Source organism: Nipponia nippon, unplaced genomic scaffold, assembly GCF_047370975.1.
Source record: "Nipponia nippon isolate SJK-2023a ecotype South Korea unplaced genomic scaffold, ASM4737097v1 scaffold_2, whole genome shotgun sequence".
NCBI lineage: Eukaryota > Metazoa > Chordata > Aves > Pelecaniformes > Threskiornithidae > Nipponia > Nipponia nippon.
Genome location: NW_028262336.1, coordinates 34747294 through 34768732, shown reverse-complemented (window position 1 = coordinate 34768732; position 21439 = coordinate 34747294). Strand labels below are relative to the sequence as shown.

At 40.7% G+C, this 21439-nt stretch overlaps 1 protein-coding gene across 8 annotated transcripts in view; it reads right to left on the bottom strand.

Annotated features, from left to right (window-relative positions):
- Nucleotides 1-21439, bottom strand: part of ABCG1 (ATP binding cassette subfamily G member 1) — a 61638-nt gene that overhangs the window by 8876 nt on the left and 31323 nt on the right. For 7 of the 8 annotated variants that reach the window (XR_015704759.1, XR_015704758.1, XR_015704760.1 and 4 more), the window contains 12 exons: nucleotides 16158-16275; nucleotides 15259-15391; nucleotides 13942-13992; nucleotides 9977-10122; nucleotides 9192-9315; nucleotides 8016-8130; nucleotides 7168-7316; nucleotides 6886-6987; nucleotides 4236-4404; nucleotides 3383-3483; nucleotides 2755-2913; nucleotides 1252-1370 (listed from right to left, as the gene is read on the bottom strand). Coding sequence is in view for 5 of the 8 variants with exons in the window: in XM_087757702.1 (XP_087613828.1) it covers nucleotides 1252-1370; nucleotides 2755-2913; nucleotides 3383-3483; nucleotides 4236-4404; nucleotides 6886-6987; nucleotides 7168-7316; nucleotides 8016-8130; nucleotides 9192-9315; nucleotides 9977-10122; nucleotides 13942-13992; nucleotides 15259-15391; nucleotides 16158-16275 (1486 nt within the window). In the remaining 3 variants the exon portion in view is untranslated. Of the gene's footprint in view, nucleotides 1-1251; nucleotides 1371-1393; nucleotides 2264-2754; nucleotides 2914-3382; nucleotides 3484-4235; nucleotides 4405-6885; nucleotides 6988-7167; nucleotides 7317-8015; nucleotides 8131-9191; nucleotides 9316-9976; nucleotides 10123-13941; nucleotides 13993-15258; nucleotides 15392-16157; nucleotides 16276-21439 lie in introns of those variants that run through there. The other variant, XM_087757706.1, reaches the window with a different exon arrangement.

Below are 21439 nucleotides of genomic sequence, written 5' to 3'. Positions count from 1 at the left end.
TCCCTGTTACAATCAAGCAAATGACATGTCACTGGCATTTTACATAAGATTGAACAAAGACAGAAGTTTTGCCTTTAACTGCTTCCAGTTAGCGTATAGTGCAATTTCTCCAAAGAAAAATATTAAAATACAAAGCAGACTAATTTCATATTCAGAAATCCCCCTTTTAAAAGTGACATCATTAATTCCATGTTTTGAAACTAAGCAACAGGGATACAATTATGATTTAAAGTCAGAAATATATTAAAACTGGCATAAATCTAGAATCTCTCTTTCCTTCCATGTGCTATAGTTTCACTGACAATGTACAGTTCTCACGTCTCCCCTGGCACTGGGTGAACTCAGGATTTGACTTTGTGAGCAGATACACCATCATGCATCCCATGCGTACGACAGCACCCTCCGGCTTCAGGAGACCCCACACGGGCTAGACAACTGCTTAAGGCCTCATCTTGAATTCTAGCTACTAATTCAGGGTGTGCAATCTCCTAATCTTTGATAGGTCTTTGTGTAAGACCTCACTTGCCAAATGAGAGGATATTTTAGCTTGGGTTTTCTCAGTAACAGTGCAGCTTGGGCAGGGTGGGGAAAAGGGGAATGGGAAAATTCACTTCACCTAATGTCAGCTGTAAACATTTAAGTGTCTAGTCTAAACTACCCCTCTGTGCTAGCCTCCAGAGGTTTCCTGATGGCAATCATCCCATCTTAAGATAGCTGTCTCAGACAGCGAGAGTGACAGACATAGATAGGCTGTAAGGTGCCTATGGTTTTTAATACACTAGTTCAGATTAGAGATGAAACAAATCCCATGCCTCTTGTGGCAGCGCTACTGCAAAACTTAAAAACAAGTCTTTATCCAACAAGTCTACCTAGCAGCAGTGATTTATACAACATTTTCTTCCAAAATGAGGTGCTGGCATAAATTTCTCAGTTGGGCATACTGTCCCTATTATTTCAGAAATCCACTATTGCAAAATCCAGGAAGATTTGCATGCTGTGCAATCCCACTGAATTCAAGGGGACTGGTATGGACTTGTGGCTGATAATCTGTACTGAACGTCCCTATTTATTTCACACCACATATAACGTAAAATGCAGTAAGATAATGTGGTATACATCGTATGTACATTTATACTCTAAAAGAATGTGCTGTGAACATAGTCTCTTTGGCACCCAAAGTAACCAAGCAAACAAGCAAAGGCAAACAAACAGCATTTCCAGATGGGAGGTTAATGGCCTCCCTAGCAGTACCTGACATAGGAAATGTAGGACATCCACTGGAGGTATGTTGGGATGGTATCAAAGCTGACAAAAAACCCAGAGAACAGAAGCACCGGGATGGCAGTAACTGGGCCCACAAAAGTGGCCACCTGTGAAGAGAAGGAATAGACAGTTTCTTGTCAGACAGTCAGAGAAAAAAATAAAAATTAACTTGCTCTTTCATCTGATGTCCTGAGCTCTAGTGAGGAAACCAGCCTTTAAAAGAGCCGACTTCCCTTATGGCAAATCCTCTGTTCTGTGCCAAACCCAAACAGGCAGTGCAAACTTACTCTTCAGGCAGTGGGGAGCAATGACATTCAAGTCCTTCTTATAATGCTACTCCGCAAAATTATCACAGTTCCAAATACTAGGAGATTACTGATTTTTTTGGACAAGATTTCTTGTGAGGGGGAGATTAGATGCTGTTAGTGGAGGAAAAGGGGTCCCTCTCCTCTTCCTAAACCCTTCTACTAGTTGATGCTGCTGCTGTGCTGGGATCTGGCCTTTGAAGGACTTGAACCCACCAAAAAGTTTACAGAGCAAGAGGGCACTGTGATTCCCTTGCTTCCTTCTCTGGGTATGAGACCCCTCTTTCTAAATATTATCCTTTCTCACTCCCTCCCCACTGAGGACACACAGACCTCCCTCCTTATTAACCCCACATGAACAGTAGCTTCAACTAGTCCTAAAATGTTGTGAAGAGGATAAGGAACATCTCCAGCTGGGTGGCTTTGGTGGGGAAGACAGATCTTGACCCAACTCCAGGCTCTCGTCTCTACATCCCCGCTAGGGCAAAGGGCCATATAGGTATCTCTGGAGAGAGCAGAAGCACAGGGATGACACAACAGGGCAATGCTGGTCTCCACAGGGTGGCACAGAGAGGGAATCAAGTCTTCTACTGCAGAAATCTTCATAGCATCAATGCGTATTAATGTCAATATCATCTGTTATCACAAGCACCACAAAGCAGTTCTGCTGTGGAATGGTCACCTCAGCACATCTCCTGCCAGGAAGCAGAATGGAGTTACACAGCCAACTTGCGGTGTGACAGTCATGCCAACAGCTGCTTCTCTCCTTCCTTCTGCAGAAGTTTAGTTTCTGGGCAAGCCTTTTCCTACCTTGCCTCCTGCAACCTTTTTGTATGTGTATGGAAGAACCCTCTCCTGAGCAACTGATCCTCATGGCCTACCTCCACTTTGTAGATGCACAGAAATGCATCAGTCCTGCAGTCTGTAGGACCTGCTCAGCCTAGGATGAATAGCAAGAGACAACCCACTCAAGCAGGGGCAGGCACTTCAGAGCCTCACACCCAGTGCATGTATACGCTGTTTAAGTTGATGCTAGTGGGAAGCATCAAGTACCTATATCAGACCACGAGAACTTTTTGCCTGTCATCTCTCAACAAATGTCTTGGGGACACAGCAGCAGTTACAGTAAGCAGTCAGTGTTAGGAGACAGCAGGGTTCCTGTGAGACCACAAAACACCATCAGTACCTGGAGGGATGTAGAGGCTGCACCTATGAGAAGCCCCAGTGACTGAGCCACCAGGGATGTCATGGTTCCCAAGGCTGCGAAGAGGACAAATCGGAGTGCATCAGATGGCTGTGAAGTCATCCAGTACACAATGCTGCAGTAAGCCACAGGAAACATGATCTGTAAGGAGATACACTCGGAGTTAGTCCATTAAAGCCAAACGTTCACTGTTACTCTGAATAAGATAAAAACAGGGGGAGTTCTAGTTAATCCACAGCTCTCAGCCTTTCCATTACATGACAGGCATGGCGGAAGAGAATAAATACATCTGCCACAGACTGTGATATCTATCTTAATACTTGGGCATTAAAAAACAGAACCCACTTGCTTACAGCCCTTTTCAATTCCCCTTATGGAAAAAAGCAAAGACGGTCATCTGTTAAAGAAGTATTGGGTCAGGTCTCGCATTTTGTGAAGTCCTGCTGTTTACCCTTAGGGTGCTTCTGATTTGGACCTGAAGCTTCAGCACACACATATGGACAGTTTCTCCACTATTTAGATGGATAAAATACCAGTACTAACCTTCTTGGCAAGTGGACTTGCCATGAACTTAAATGATTCTTGTTTTATTGAAGAGTAGAGCACATACCTGAAAAGGAACATCAGCCATGGTCTTGGCGAGATAGTAGGCTTTCAGGCTGTACCAGTAGTTCAGATGCTCTCTAAGAAATACTCCCATCTCAAGAGGAACTACAGAGAACATAAGTTAGTAAGTTAGGTTGTCAGTGTGCAAACTGTTGCACATAATAACGTAGTTTATCCATATCTAATCCTGCACTGCTGCAGTCCCATAGTGGGACTGGAACACTGAGGCCTTTGACAGACCAGCAATAGTTTCAATGATTTGTAATGAAATGTAAGAGGTCAGCCCTGAGAGTTGCTCACTGTTTAGACTATGTATCAGTCTACTCAGATGATCTAAACCTCCCTTAAAGAGGTTTTTTGAATTAAAAGTGTGTCAAAACTTAAAGAACCTGGTTATTCCTTTTGGTCCAACAGGGAATCCAAAGTAACAGCGCTCCCAGAAGAAGTATGGAACAGTCCATGCTGCAGAAGTTTGCTTCTGACACCACATGAATATGCTGATCTAATGCAGGAGTCATGACTTGGAAGTCCTAGAGAAATTATTACATCCTCCCTAAGACCAACCACGGTTGAGATGCACTGGCACAAGGGGAAATTCCAGTCCGGGACTGTAACCGTGAACTGCCTGGGTTGAGAAACAGTGCCAAAAAATGGGGAGAGAGAGGTGCCACTGGACAAGCCTATTTCTGTTTGCCTCTACACAGCAGTTTAGCCGGTGCAAGATTTATCCCCACACCTGTCTTAGAAGTAGTAGCACAAGTCAAATGTTAACTTATACGAAACAGATACGTTACAACACCCTCCCAGCTTAATGCAATCCCCTTCTCCATTGATGTAACAGTATGACCGGTACTCACATGTAAGGACAGTTGGCATGAGCGCAGCAAACATAAGAAACAACATGGAAAAAAAGAGGAAGCCAGAGTTGCTGAGGACTTTCTTAGCTTCATTGCCAATGCCTAGGTAGAGCAAGCCAATGAGCAGTCCAATGCCAATGTGTGAGGTGATACGCAAGTGCGTCAGGACCTACAAGCAAGGAAGGAGTATTATTTCTGGTCAGAAAGCCTGGGCTCAAAAACAATGGCAATGTGACTGAAATAAGATATACAGATTGCAGAAAAGAAGTACTTATGTGCAGAAGAACTTAAATAGAAATTTTCATTTCCTACTGGCAAACTGGGCTTCAGCTAAGGAAAACGTATTGTAATGAGCTTCCCAGTGTCAATCAGACACACGGCTATTACAGTACAGAAAACTGTGTCCTGTAAACACAGGCAGAAACTGCAAATGCTGCAACCTGAAATCTTACTGTTTGACAATGTCATGGAGCCATTGTCCCTCATTTATCAGGAGGAGACTTTCTCTCTGACTAAAAGATAATCCCAGAGCAGAAGAGAGGCAGAAAAGGTATTTCAGGCTTATATAAACCAAACTAACTTATCGGGCATAAATTACTCTTCTGTGCCTTCTCTGCAATACAGTATTCCTACAAGAGGAAGAACAAAAGAAATAATAAAGTTTGGAACAACTGCAAGCCTTTACAGTTGAGCAGGGGAAAAAAAAAATCTTAAAAACAACTCTTTTCTTCAATCTATGCATCAGAACATAAGTTACAGTTTCCCCTTGGTGGAGACGAGGAGAGGACCACATGATCCATGGTTAGGGCTTGCGCACCTCTGAGATATGGTCTCCAAGTGTACCAGAGCCATTCTGATCAGCTAGTTGAGCAACATGGAGAATGTGAAGCTGTACGTACGTTTTGGATTACAAGAGCCCTCCCACATGAACATGTCAATTTATTTTTGACCAAATGTTTGGTACTAGACCAGATGTGCAAACTATTCCAGATTGCAGGAAGGCAAAATTCAACAGCTTAATTAATCCTTGTATGACAAATGCACTATAATGTAAAACAGCAAGGCAGAAGAACAAGTTATGGCAAAGAAATGTGCTGGCAAAACAACAAATGTGCGTAACATATATGATCTGGAAATAAGAAGATGTTTCCTAACCACTAGAATTGCATGGCTCTGGCATTTCTTCCCAACCAGAGCAGTGGGGAAAATAGTTGATTGCTTTTACTATGGCATTCAATATATTTCCCTTTCTGAAAGGGAAGGGATACTGTGGTTATCTGACAGCAGAGGCCTGGACACAATGGTCCAGTAGGTTTCTTCCAGGCCTGTAGTTCTGTGTGGACATGTCTACACTGGAAATGGTAGTGTCCTAAAGAGATACCTGCCTGGGTGCAGGGCAAAAGCAGCGTAGCTGCAGCATCTGGAGCTCAGTGAAGCTCAGCTTACCCTGTCACAAGGGTAACTTACTCATGCTGAGCTCCACATGGCTCAACTGCTTTTGGTTTCCAAACTACCTCATCTGAATCCACCATGTACCCACCAGTACAGATAATAGTCTCTGACCTTCCCCTTTTGTAAGGACAGGTATGTCAAATTAATACATCTCTATATATTAATGTATATATTGTCTTCCCCCCACCCTCATGTAAAGCACTGAAAACCTTCCAACATGCAGAAAAAGCAGCAGACAAACCCTCCTCAGATTTATCAAACTGCAAATTTGCCACAGAGAAAAGCACTTGGCCAACCAGTACCAATTATATTGCACATGGGTGAGCTCCTTGGACAGTTGTGCATGTAAGGTCTAGTTGAGGAAGCTCATCTCCTTAACTCACACCTGTTAACGAAGGGACAATCTTACCTAGAGGATATTTCAAAGCATCAATCAGACAATGTAAATAATTCTATCTCTTAAATTCACAAACAACTCAGCTACTTAGAGATAAGAAAAACTTCCTTCAATAAAAAAAAATTCCCATTGCATTTTGTTAATGCAAACTAGGCACCCAAAATATTTAATGAACATACATGAAAACTGCAGGATTTGGGAATTTGAAGGGGGTTGTTTATTTTTAAGAAAAAAGGTGAAAGATATGTTTTTTTTTTCCCTTGGGAATGAACAGTTTCATTATGATACTTACTTCATTCTGATAGGAAATGTACGAAAACAGAAATGTTTCTTTGTCAGAGAAGCAACATTTTTATTTACCAATTTTCTGTTTCAAAAATAAAGACTTTAAGTATTAGCCTTACATCACACTGAAATTATTACCTCTGCCACCCTGAACTTTCTGGAAAAACTAATTTTGTGACACACCTGTACAACTTCTCACTCACTTTTCAGTAGGATAAATAACTGTATAAGGGACCTGCCAGCACAGAGGGGATTTAAGCTTTAGGTTTTTAGGCTGGATGCTTCTGAGTTCCTCTGAAGAAAACCGTTGTTCACAATGAAGACGGTGGAAAACTGTTGTTCACAGTGAAGACGGTACAGTTAATAGCAAGACTGAAAGAGCAGTCTCTTTCCTTTGACATTCTGTGATGATTTTCATGCATGGGCTGTTGGACAGGACCTTTAAGGTGTATTACACTACCTCACAACCAACTGGATAGACCTTTTGGCTACAAGTTATTATAAAGGCAGTCTTACCGAATCCCTCATGATGGTGAGAAAAGTTCTTTTGAAGAGGATACAGAATTGGGTTAGGCAGCTGGCAGAGAAGCTGTGGCAGCCTTCTGTGGAGGACGAATCCTGTGGAAACACATAAACAAATAAACTTCTTTCTTTGCAGCATCTTGCTTAGTGTTCATTCACAAAACCCCACTCTCAGCTGAATGTGCCCAGAAACTTCCTCCATTGACTGAGTATTTAAATTATCTTCCTCCCCCTCCAGCCTCAAGCCATGCCCATTAGTTGTGATATACAAAATACCTCTTCAGAAGGCCGGTGCCAGAGGAAGGGATTCAACTCATTCTCACCACCCACATCTCTCTTGTAGTCTGTGTCACATATCCTCTCCCGTACTGCCCTTACCAGACGGCTGTTCTGGTCGCCATATTCACCAGATGCTACTTCCATAACTACAGAAAACAGAAGGTGAGAGGTGAGTTACTGGTTTACGCTACTGACTAGTTACAAGCCTTATTATTAGATCCTCTTGATTCTGTAGCATTGACAGAAACAGGATTTTTGTCTAGAACAGGCTCTAAAATGCCACGTGCAAATTCATATGTATAGACACATAATTTAAATGTATCTTTCTATAAATCTTCAGAGAGTTCTCTTCATCCTGGAAGTTAAATGAACCATTTTAGAGGAAAGGCAGTGAATATGGGATAGTCTTAGTAATAAACAATGACAAAAGTCTATTTTTGTGGTCCTTACGGCTTCTTTGGAATTAAGAAACAACAATGAAAAAACCCACCATGCTATTAGCTGTACAATACCACAGTGGTATTGTTCAAGATAAAAAAAACAGAATACTGCAGCCACTTCGAAAAGCCACTAAGATTAGTTACTATGAAACACTAAAGAATACATTTTATCTTTCCTGGACCTGGACTTCCACCAGAGAGAAATATTCATTAAATTTTACCACTAGATGGCATTCAAATTACTTACAAAAAATCTGAATAATTTTATTTTGAATTTTGGTACATATATGTACACACACATATGCATGTATGTACAAGAGTATAAAACAGACCATGGTCCCCATTACCCTGGAGGTGCTAATCAAATACAAAATAAATTAAATAAAGTATTCAAATTGTCCTTACCAAAATCTGCCGGATTGTGGTATGTTGGGCAATTCAAACCCAAATCTCTCAAGTAAGGGACTAGGTTTAATACCTTCCCACGGTAAATGCATTGACCTTGGCTTAAAACATAGAGCTGGAAAACAAGGCAAAGAACAGGAAAAAAAAAAAAAAGAAAAAAGAAAAATGTGAAATAGTATCAAAATATTTGATCCTGCTATCTGTATGACAGCAATCCATGAACATAATGACCTCTTTGTGTCCCCGTGGGAAGAACACATTGGGAAGATTTGTCACGATGTGGAACTACCTTTGCATGGAATTACAACTAATGGAAAATGAAGTGCTTAAGGTTTGAATTCTGCAAACATTCCCTCCAGAACTTAAAGCACATTAACACAGAAACAGACTAATTCCAGCCTTAGACACATGCGGAAAATAGGCAAGAAACTGTAGAGCCGAGTCATCTAATTTCCACACATTATGGATATTTTGGGCTGGGAGATGAGGCTGGTGAATGCAGGAATGGAAGGAGAGGTGGAACAGCACAGCAATGGGAAACAGCTTGCTTATTCTTACTTTTAGCCACACTATTGACTTTAAATAAACCTCCTTGCCAGACTGGCAGTCTGCAAGAGCTTGTTCACCTATGGTGTAGTAGGTTTTCTCTTAGCTCTCACAAGTCTAATTTAAATCTCCTAACAAGATTAAAGTAAATTTAAATCTAACCTGAACACGCATGATCTCCAACAGACTTCATTTCAATTATTATTATTTCACGTGAATAGACTCTTCTGAATTTACACCTGTGTAGCTCGGATGAGAATGTGTACTAGCAACATTGCAGACATTGGCACTAAAGCTCTCTTGCTCTTAAACTACTCTAATTTACTTTACCAACAGCCCTGTGCCCAGGAGCAGTGGTGGGTGAAGGCATGAAAATCACAAGTGCAATAATCATGATTTCACAAACATACCAGCCAGATTCTTTAAAAACTTTTCATGTAAATAATGGAAATGGGCAGAGAAGAAGAAAAAAACATAATCAAAAAATATATTTCGCTCTTATTTATTGAATGTCTTTATTTGATTTGGAACCATAGACTAGAATTATTCTTGTTTTTACTTAAACAGTGTAGCCTTGAAAGTATAACCTACCTAAACCACACATAAAGAGAAAGAGTTTGAGAGTAATACCTGATCAAACAACTCGAACAGTTTAGCACTGGGCTGGTGAATCGTGCAGATGATGGACCTGCCACCCTGGGCTAAAGCCTTCATCAGGGAGACAACCTGAAAACATGATGCGCTATCCAAGCCGCTGAATAAAAAGAAAGTTAGTTATCCACAGGTCCATAGGCACCACTCAAAACTAGCACATGTATTTGCTACTTTGGTGTCTCACTATTATCCATTTACAAATTTTCTCTGTAGCAGTTTAATTTTATCATATGCCAACCTTACGCTTGTATTTCTCCATCAGTCTTTTAATTAAGTTGGAAGCATGCCTGAGAATGAAAAATAGAGTATTCTCAAAGCTGCCTTAAGGGACTTCTACATTTTAGTACTGCAGATTTAAATGCTCCCAACTTTAATGAACAGATACATATTCATAGCTCTCCCAGCCTCCTCCTAGACTGATCACAGAATTCGATTCTATATATGCTACATTCATTATTAAAAGTCACACTTTAAAATGCTTATATTCAAGCTATCTTTGCTTGAAAAAGAAAACTCATGCCACATTCTGAAAACATTTTCCTCTCTCTCTTCCTTCCTGTTTCAGTTTGTGTCCCACAGTCCAGCAATTACAGCAGTGACCCAAGGCATTAAGTACCCAAATCAAATTATTTCTTGTGGCCTTATTCAGTACTTACAGGCAACATAAAATGAGCCTTTTCCAAGGTGAATAACCTTTCTACACCACCGTTCTACTATAAAAAGCAGTATTTGTCTGTCTATAATTTTTGGCCTTGAAGTACCTGGTTGGTTCATCAAAAAACATGACGGGAGGATTGTTCACCAGCTCCAAAGCAATGGCGAGACGCTTTCTCTGGCCTCCAGAAAGACTCCCAGTCCTCGTATTGGCACATGTCAGCAAACCGAGGGCTGTCAGTATTTCCTTTACCTAGAGGAAACACAACAATGCGTCATTTAAATTTGTTAGCACAAAAAAAAGCCTCTTTACTGATTTTCATGGAGAATGTAAACTAGCTCATGACTTTGTTTCACCATCCATACACCAAAGCCTTTTTTCATCTAATGTAGCATTTATTAGATTCAGTGGGGCTTAACAGTCTCCCATTTACTATTTTGACCCAAATTCTACTTGTTTGTCCTACATGACCTGTCTCAGTAAGGAAACCTTGCCTGTGAAAATGGAGTGGAAATCAGTTCTTCTATAGCACCCCTTGGATATGGCACCGATATCAAAAGAGCTTTGCAGCATGTGAGGAGTTACTACACAGTGGAACCAAGAAGCTTCTTTCAATAGAACTTCTAGGCTGTATTTACAAGGGACTGGAGAACTGTATAACAAAAATCAGTGGTTTCTATAGAGCAATGACCTGCTCTTATCTCATCCATTCTTCACAGTCTGCTCTTTAAAGTGCGGCCATTGATTTTAAGTGTTTTCATTCTCCTCAGAGCCAATTCAGTTGTCACAGGTACTGTCAGACATTTGGGATTTCCTCAAGGCACAGCCTCAGGAAGGGCACAGCTTGTCCCAGGGTCTTTGGAGCAAAAGGAGAACAATCCCAGCTGCTATGAATTTCTCCTGTTTCAGTGGTTTTAGATCTGGCCTGGTAGCCCTATATGAGGAAAATAGCTCTTTGGCATCGGTAAAAACATGAACATAAAAATGAGTGAATCCAAGCTACGTTGCTCATGCAATTAAAAAATCTACCACTTAAAAGGTAGAAAGAAAGCCCAGACATCCAATACTTCACTGAAGTATAGGAAAAGGAGCCCGTCATTTTTTAAAGTAGTAGCTGCTTGGATGGAGGGAATTTTTCTAGAAAGGGTGGCTAACATGGTAAAAGTTGGTTAGACCAACCAGGGCCTGACCCTTCACTTGTCCTGATTTTGACTTCAAGGAGCTACCTCTCTCAATGAGAGGGGGTGAAAAAAAGAACAAAACCCACTAACCCTTGTTCTCAGAGAAAAGAGCCCAACTATCTCCTTCCCTTTATCTCTAGGAAGGATGCTATGGGACATGGGCAGCACAACTTAGGTCAACTAGACTTGTAAACTATGGTTCACTGGAGGATTTTTCACTTCTCTGTGTTTTAAACAAGCATTGTAATCTTGCTAACATGAGTGCATAAATTCGTAAATGTTTATCATAGATAAATTGTATCTTACAATTTACAACAATAAAATGAATGATCTAGTCCAGCACAGGCCAGGAACACTAACCAGAAAATGACTGCCCTTCTAAGATGTGTTGAATAAATGCATACAGCACAGGTTTTTCCTCAAAGAGCTGCTTCTAATTACAGTGACAGTGTGAACATGTGAATTAACTTGCTTGGCCTAACTTACTAAAGTGTAAATGAATTAAGACTTTCAAACTGCAAATAAAATTAACAGCTGTTTCTAAACAAATGCATTTTCCAATAAAAAAAAATAATCTGTGTTTAGCTTATTAAAAAAAAAAAAAAGTATTTGAGAGAATCAAAGCAACCTTAAGCTACCAAACATATGTTGATTCCTGTAAGTTTCCCTCTCTGGAGCTCTTTCTGATTTTCAAGGACTCTCTGAGATTGAAGAAATGCCAAATGTTCCAATTTGGAAGTAAATACAGACAGAAGACAGCCACAAAAATGGTTGTTCTGCCTTTGAAGCTGCCATAGTTTTCACATTTCAGGCAAAGGGTATACTTTTCACCAGGTGGGTCAGAAGCAGGTTCACCTTCTCTTTTATAACCTCTGCTTAAGAATCACATGCCAGCTACTGTCAGAGGCGTCTTTTACTAGAATAAGAGACTCATCTGAAATTATTAAGTCCAACAAGTCAAGTTCAGGCCTCTACCAGATAAAAAAAAATGAATTAAACTGGCAGCTGGGGAAGAGCAGGAAGCCTCTTATGTTCCTGAGACAGCAGGCCACAACTTTATCATGCCCATGCTCCACTCCCACTCCTGTGTCCCCTCATCTCCTCCTTCCTCCTGCACAACTCGGTTTCAGTTGAGTCCTGCAAGGTGGCTTCTTCCAGTCACCTACGTGATTTCCTAATTTGCCCACGGAGGGTCTCCTCAGTGCACAGCTTTGGGAGCACAAAATGCACCAAAATGGAAATCTCACCCTCCTTTCTATTTATGAAAAAGAACACTGAAAAATCATGGAAAGCCCAAAACTTCAGTTCTGTTTACAGGAGTAAGTATAGCAAAAACATTGGCAGCTTCCTATACCAGTAGTAACTCCCTCTTCATTGGTGGGACAACTGAGTTGCTAAGCCACTAGAAAACTTGTTCAGAGTAACATACATGTCCCTAACAAAGATAGAAGGAGCAGCCAGCTTTCTTGGAAGGTAAATCTCAATAGTAGCCGTGTGGCCCTGTTATCACATGAGCCCCATCAGCCCTCAGCATAACCCCCATGTAACACAGGCTTCCTCCTCGAGGAAGCAGTGTATGAGAGATCATACTGTCTCCTCGTTGGTGCTCTCTTATGCTGGACTGAAACCAAAACATCTCCAAACACTTTCTGAGCTACCGTTTAACTTTTCACGACTCTCTCAACAACCTGAACCATCTCTGCTTTCACCAGTACCATGATTTTTTTTTTATGTTTTGCTCCAGACATTATCCTCCCTGGGCATATATGGTTTTGAAACATGCTGTGCAGGACCGAACTGTTCCTTTCCTAGGCTTTGGCATGCTCTGGTTAACTCCACCTGAGCACAGACAGACACCTGAGCTCTGAGTGTCCTTAGGAATACACAGGCCCAGACATTTTAAGTGCAGAATAAATGTGTAGAAAGGGCACATTTCCAGTCCTTTTTAAAGTATAACTGAGGTAACCAAATTCAGTTGAGAAAGCCGCCTCATGCACAAGCTAACACGTCAGAAGCCATTTTGTCTGGTCACACACCTCCAAGGTATTTTCTTTAAAAGGACAGCCCTGTGTCAGAACAAATCACGGGGAGGAATCATGGCAATCAGACGAGCGAGAAGCGCACGCTTCCTAGCACAGGTCCAGCTGGGTTACGGGTCTCCATGGGCAAAACCACACCAGGACTTCTCTCCCACTCAGGAAAGTCATATGTCAGCCACAGGCAGAAGCAGGACAGTGCAGCAAATGTGCAAGAATAAGTTGTGCAACTCATTCCCAGTGTTTCAGAAAAGATACGTGCATGTTTTAGCCCGGTTTCCTACTTGTCCAAACCTTGGTCACCCAACACAGCTTCAAAATACCTTAGTCTGTATCTTAACCGCAACTGCATTAACTTGTCCAGCGCAACAATATGTCCACCAGCATAGCCATGAAGATCAATGCTTTCAAACACGAGCACAGAAATTTCTGCAGCAGTTACAAGAACTGCTGAGTTTTTCATTAGTCCTTGGAAAAATTAAGGCCTACACTCACCACTGCCAGACATGACTGATTTATCTTGCCACACACGAGATGCCTGAGCCCTCAGACATGCATATAAGAGAATCTAAGCTGCTAAGGTACATTAAAAGGAATCTTACAAAACCTGTGAATTTATTTCAATAGATTTTTTACAATTATCTACTCAGTCTCACACTGAAAGCAACTTCTGTAGAGACTGTAGTAAACATTCCCTCATAATGATACCTGTCAACTTTCAGGTTATGATTAATTCTATCATTACAAGTCCAATGCAATTCAATCTTAGATAAAAATGCCTGCTTTACAGAGCTCACTTCATGGACGTCTTTGGCATCCCCAAAAATTCTCAGTTTGATGGACAATATACATACCATTTCTCTCCTGCCTTCATCTTTCTCTTGAAGTTTCAGGTGAGCAGACACCTGGAATGCAATACAATGGAATTTGATTTTGAACTGGTCTGAAGCACAACAACCAGTTACAGTGTCTCAGGCACTACATCCCAACGTACCATTTAAACAACTTCTTTCAACCCAGTCAGAAAAGGTTAAGTTGAACTATAATGTTCAAATTGCAAGCATCACATATGCATGTGCAGTAGGTAACTGAGTATAATCTGACTTAAGCAATCACTCAAGCATCTGACAAAAAGCACATTAGAAAGAAAGGCCATTCTGCAAGTGAAAGAGCTTGAGAGGAAGATGGGAGAGTCATGTTTTTTCATAGCCACTAACTTCCCAGGCAATACTAGAATCACAGTTTATTTGTGCTTCATCCATATCATAAGGATAACCAAATTCTGCCATTCTCCAGGATGTGAACAAATGAGTATAGAAATAAATAATCTTGTGAAAGATGCAATCTGCTGTCCTAAGAGGCAGCTCCACAAAACATGATGATTAACCTTTATTAGAAGCAATTAAACTGTTAAGTAATTATTTTTGTCAGAGCCTTGATTGATTAATTTAGACAGCAAGTACAATCTGGGCCCAATTCTACAAAAGTGGTCCTATGGGACTCCGACTACAATGTTCAAGTAAATAAAAGAGAAGAAAAACTTCCTCACAGAGAAGAGCCTTTGCAGAAAATTAGCCACATAAAAACTACACTGATTTCTTCTGGCCTTAAAATTTGTGAATTGATGCTTGCATATAGTATGAGCAACCTTAGCCTTATTTCAATAACATTTTCTGCCTTTATTAAAGATTAAAGATTAAAATCTGCCCTTATTAAAGAAAAGGCACAGAAGAGTAGAAGTAGCAGAGGGACCATGCTCAGTCAAAATAGCACTTCGCAGTCAAGAACATGGAAGATGGGGAGAAAGAGAGAGACAAGGTTACTCATCCACCACCCAAGAAAAATCATGGTCCCTACAAAGGCTCATTCTGTGCAGAATTTCAGGTTCCATTCTCTAGGGGGTCTAAGGAGTTGAGCCTTAGATTTTCTTCCAAATCATAATGCTGGTCACAAACTGAAAACAGTAAAGCTAAAGAAGCTTAGACAACCCCTAGAAGGATGAACCTGCAATGGAATTCAAGGCATCATTGAAGTCCAAGCACTTTCATTGGGTGGGATCAAATAGAGATAATGTCTCGTGGCATTACCAGGAGTAAGAACATGTGCACAATACACAGAGATTTTTCCATTTTCTCCTGCTCAAATAAATTAGAGTAAGAAACAAAGCTCACCATCATAGCTTCCTGGACAGTCAGATGAGGAAGGAGCATGTCATCTTGCATAATGTAGCAGGAGACTTTGCGAAAAGAGCGCAGGTCACGAGGCTGTCCATTGATGAGAATTTCTCCTTTCATTCCTGTCTCTCTGAAACGAACCAAGAAAATAACCAGCGGTGAATCTTGCCTTCACTTGTGCTGCCACAGGCCTCAGTATGTGGAAGTCTTAGGTAATTATTGCCTAGTATGGAATAAAACTGATAGAGTGGATAGAAATTAATTTATTTCATGATTACGCTCTCTTTCATAACAGGCTTCATGCAATGTTGCTGAAAATTTTACTCCAAGTTAGTACAAAATGTGTGTTGTCTTATATGAATGTCTGAAAAAATATCAAGCCATTCAAGAGATTTTTTTTCAGGTTTCTCTATCCTGTTCCTTATGCCCTAATGACAACAACACAGAGACACTTCGTATTTGGCCATACAACAGGGGATTCAGGAAGATGAACCACAGTCACTTCGCACATTGCAGTTTGGTCAAGAAGACATCAACGTTATGAAAGTAGCAACTAAAAAGGGTCATATTTTTCAAGTGTTTATAAAATGTGATTTAAAAAATATCACAAACATAAGACACTGAGTCAGAATTGTACACAGCTAGAGAAGAGAAATTTTTTTTGTGTTTTGGACTTTAAATTCCTTCCTATTTTTGGATCAGACTTGTTAACAGATAAATCCTAAGTGACCAGAACACGGCAAACAGAAAAAAATATAAGCAATAAGAATCTAAATCAAAACCTGTGAAATACCTGTTTTCTACAAACACTGGGGTAAGATTTCTTCTGCGGTTGTCTCCAAGGAGCCATCAGGCTAGGTGATCTTATCTTACTTGGGATTTCCATTGTTACTGACCTGTATCCTGCCAGAATGTTCATGAGCGTTGACTTCCCAGCTCCTGAAGGACCCATAATTGCAACAAGTTCTCCACTGCTGAACTTTCCTGAAATTCCTTTCAAAAGGGTCTTATAACCTGAAAGAAGAACGAAAAGTTCACTGAACCCTTCACAATCAAATCTAGGGGGCAATGAAAGTTCATTTCCACTAAACAATGACAACAAATATGTATTAGCAGGCACCTGCTGAGAGGCTGATGCTGAGATCAGCACATTGCCAATAACTACCAAAAGCCAAATTCTGAGTGGGAGCGGCAGCCTCCCCCACTACACAAGTAGTATTGTGGGATTACAGGATCACATACCCTTGATTCACTCTAGGAAAATTTTCAAACAGGGTTAAGAAGCCCTGCTGCCATTTTCTAAGTGTCTTCCCAGAGTATTTTACTAGGGTGCTGGCATCTAATTAAAACATCTAATACTCCACAGCTACTGTACCTCCACAGCCTTGGAGCAGACTGCCCTCCGATCACTGCAGCTTCATGCCAAAATTCTGCCCTCTCAGCAAAACAACAACTTCTTGGAGAATAATAGCCATGATCTCAAAGGCAAAGCCCTACGCTTTTGTTCATTCCCCGCTAAAAGAGGTATGACAACAAACACCGCAAAAGGAGATATACAGGAAAAGGCAAACCTGCTTCACTGTCTTACCATAAGGACTCTCTTATCATAAGAGCTCTAAAGGCTTGTCCAGACAAGGAGACTGACCACAATAACTCTGTAAAAATAATTCCTGGGGAAATACTTGTTCTGGATTAAGAACAAGTTTTTATCTCATTTAGATTAATCCACTTCAGACAATCATGCCACAATAATTATGTCCTCAGGCAAAGCTGTTCTAGAATAACCACAACACCAACTTCACATATCTCATTCCTCAGTAAATCACCTTTGTGATCACCTTAATTTAAACCCCAAACTCCATGTTACTCTAGGTGTAAGCAAACTGGACTCCAATGAGAATTCCAGATTTGGACTTAGTTGCATCCATCTTGTCCTGCATGATTCCCATTTTAAGGCATAAGGACTGGGTGGGGAGGCTGGAGAGAGCCCTGACCAGCATTTAAACTTCTCAGAATCTCCTTCCCTTTTATTTTTTTTGCTTGCTTACTTTAACTACCAGTGCTTTCAGTTAAAACTTTTAATAATAAAAAATGTTAAGTAAGATGTCAAAAAAAACCAATCTCATATGTTGAAAATGTTGCTGCAGTTAAATTAAAACCAAAACAGAAGGGCGAAAGATCCATTTACATGCAGTGTTGGGATCTGGCAATCCATTGTGCCATATTGGCGCATACACAGGCAGCATTTCTATTCCACATGTAAACTACCCCAGTCCTGTGATTATCATTAGCATAGGTTGTAGCTGGAATGTTGAAATGCTGTAAAAAAAAAAAAAAAAAAAAAAAAAAAAATCACACTGGCTGCAAACTCTTAGAAAATGAATGGTGGATTATCTTCTTCTGATTTCTCTTTCTTCCTAACTCCATAATTTCTTGTTTTCCTTTCATCCCTGCTTAACATTCTCTTTATATTTTCTTCTTTTCTCTAGTCTCAGTTCACCTTCTTTCAATGCCACAGAGAGCAAACTTTTGCACCAAAAATATTAATGTCATCCTCCCATGGGGTCTCCCAAATCCACAGCAAATACTCTGACCATTCCCCAGCCCAGGAGGAAAGCAGTAGCCACAAAAACTCTCTCTAGAAATATTTGATCCTACCGTTTTCATGGCAAATGCCCTAGAAAATGTAGTTGACCAAACATATCAAAATAATAGCTTTCTCAAGTGCCTTTTTTTTAAACAGGCCGGTAATTTTTCTCTCTAAAATCTTGTCCTGGACCTGAATGATACAACTTGTTTGGAAGCTACGAGATATCATGGGTATGAAAACAGCAGTGTATTTGCATTGCCTATTTATGGCACAAGTCCTAAGAACAAAAGCAAAGACAATCTATCAAAAGGAACAGCTATTTTGAAGAGAGAAATCTGTGGCACCCTGACAAGGTCAACAAGCCTGTCCCTCATGCCAGTGTCAGCATTCCAATCAGCATTTGAAGGAAAAGTGCAAGGAAGAGATCAGACCTTTCAAACATGACAATATTTACTACACGGGATGTATGGAGACAAAGTCCTTCATATTACCCCTTAAGTGTCACGAGACCCAGTTACCTCCAAAGCCTATTAAACTTGTAAGGGACTCAAATATTAGACTTTGCCACCAATTATTTGCATTACGCACACACCCACCACACAGACAAGTTATATGCAGCTAGGAACTCTTTCTCACACTGGTCGAAAGCTGGCCAAGTTGGCCTGTCATTAACTTCCACTGGGACAGGATTTCTTTCACTGGGTCCCACATGTAGTGCACAGGGTAAAGTACTCACCCGTGTCTGTCTCTGTTCCCCGTCTGCCCCACAAAGCAGTTCAACATGACAGAACGTCACACGGCAACTCCATTACAACAATTTCTATCGTATGGGCTTGCTCTGACCCAGATTTCCAGGATAAAGGGTTCTTGTCAGAGTTTCCTAATGGTCAGCTCATCACGAGTTTCAAGATCAGGACAGTAAATACTGCACAAACTTATAGGGGAGCACAAAGAGCGTGTACTGCCATGAATACTGAGGGACGTACAACCTAAAATACGCACTCATCGTCTGAAAACATGTATCAACACGCATACGCCATTACCTAAAACTGAAGCCTTTCCTCTCACTACGTATGACTGTGAGATTTAACATTACATCCATTAAAGTCACTTTTCCAAACATCATTTCAGAAACGATAATCAGTTTGACTTTAATTGCAGCATCTTCCCCCTCATTACCTGCACTTGTTTCTGCCCCTCTGATGGAGATTTCCATTTTAAGTATCCTGCACACAATGCTAAATCAGAGCAGGACACATCTCTGCAACTCATTTGCTAAACAGTAGAGGAACATGATTTAAGAAGAAATAGAAAAAACTATGAATTTTAGATCAGGATCCCAATCATTGGCATTTTTAGTTGCTACAAACTCAAACCCATCTCTTCTTTTGACTGGAAGCACATAAGAAGCCTTTCTATTACAAAGGTTAATTTAGCAAACCCTCAAAAAGATTTGACACTGTAGCAGTAGCGTAGTGCCCAGTATAATCCTTTATAAGGAATTAAAATCCATAAGTAACTACAGACTTCTCTTTCAGAATATTGAGGCTAATCTTTAACTGAATCAGTTGACCTAAAACTTCTATATCGGGCCACATGTCTTTCACGAGAAACAGATTATGCATTTGGAGGGGATTGTACTCTTACAGTACAGGGACTGTTTCATATCCTTCTGCCGTATATTAGGAATTTCTGACCACCTTCAATCCCGGTCTACCTGGCCCACCTTGTTTTCCTTAGGCCACCAGTTCGTGATCCATGCAGCAAGGAGTTTTGGTACCCCAGAGTTTAATGAAGGGCTGAACCTCAAAGCAAACTCACCCCAAGATGGATGCATATTATGGGCCATTCAGTTCCAGCACTACAGCAGCCGTCTCCTTTTGGACTGGACTTACATCAACACCAAGTTTAGCTTCATGACTTTCAGTTATTTCTCTTAAAACTGTTTTCATTTCCAATGGAAAATAGCTTGAATCCTTTCAGTTTTCCAATGTCCCCTCCTGGAGTTACTGCAACCTCACCCTTAAAAATATATTTAGAGGTCGATGCCCATGGGAATCCAAATACCAGTTTTCAAGAACTACTTAAAATATGAATTTGTTAACAGGACATTAATACACCATCACCAACCAGAACAAGCACTCAGCAACTTTCTCAGTCCAACTCACAGAATACAAAAAGTAAGACATCAAAACCGAAACAGAAAATGTAAGTGATGCAAAATTTTTTGGTCTTAATTTCCCCTCACATTACATTCCAGAGTTCAACTCCTTCTCCCGAGAAGCAAAATGTGTTTCGTTTTCTGTTGTAGGATTTCCCATGGAAAGCAGACTCCAGGCACTGTGATATTAGACCAGATTTGCAGCCAGAAACACATGACTGGCCTGAACAGACCCCCCCCCATTCAAGAGACGTATTCTCCCTCACTGCCTGGCTGCAGCACAAAGCCCACGGCAGCCCCTTGTTTAATGATCTGATCGAGGGTGACCTCTTGTATTGATGAAGATACCAGGGGAGCTCTCGTCATTCGAGGCACCATGGATTCAGCAAGGGAGAAACGTGTTGATGGTTTTATCTGCTTCCTCATGGATTCTACAAGGATATCTGTGGAGATTTGGCTTTATCATTTTCACAAAAATTCTGATTAATCTGGAAAGAAGCAAGCCACCCCCTCCCCATACGTGGGGTAGGAGCGCATACTTCAGAATGTGTCTGAATCAGCACCAAAAAAATAATAACTAAAACTCCTGCCCTTACAGTGAATTTCCTCAGGTAAATACCATCTCTAGGTTTTTTTACTGAAATGCTTCATTCATTTGCATTTCCTTGCTGGTAATATACTCATTTGTTACTCAGACAAATGTCACACAGACTCCTAGAAGTTTCTCGGCGTTGTAGCCTAATTCTGCATCCATCAATAGACACAAAGAGCCCATCTCGGGTCCTGGGTGAGCACAGCAGGCTTTCCCTGCTCACTGCAATTAGAGCAGGATTTGCCCTTCCCAATATAGCTGAACTGTTTCTCTTCCATCACAAGCTCTTCTGAAGGTAGGAAACAGCTGCTGGCACCCTGCAAGTACCACTGGCCTGGAACTGCTCAAAGGTTTCCCAGAAAATCCACTATCACAAATAGGTAACATAGGAAATTTCAACTCGAACAGCTCAAGTTCAGCAAAACTATAAACTGAAAACCGAGCCACAAAATAATCAGCGTTTGACACTTAAATGTCAAAACCAAAGGCATCATAACCTGCTCTTTCCACACTCCCTACCTGCACCCAAGTAGAAGTGCACCATTTCTTTATTAAAAAGGACTGTATTTCTATGTCTTTTTGTGGTGCTTTTTTAGATGGGATGTGATGTATTCCTGCTCAGAAACATCCAGCTGGAAATACAGAAGACACCTCTGGCAAGTACTGTATTATTAACCTACCTTACTTTAATACCTTCAACAAGCAACACACTTTTTAAACAGCAATTTAAATTTAAATACACAAATGTGTTCATTTACAGTACCATCAGTCAAATTGTTTGTTAAATCATGAGGAGAAACTGCAGCAATTTCTTGGCACTGCGTATCGACCCTGT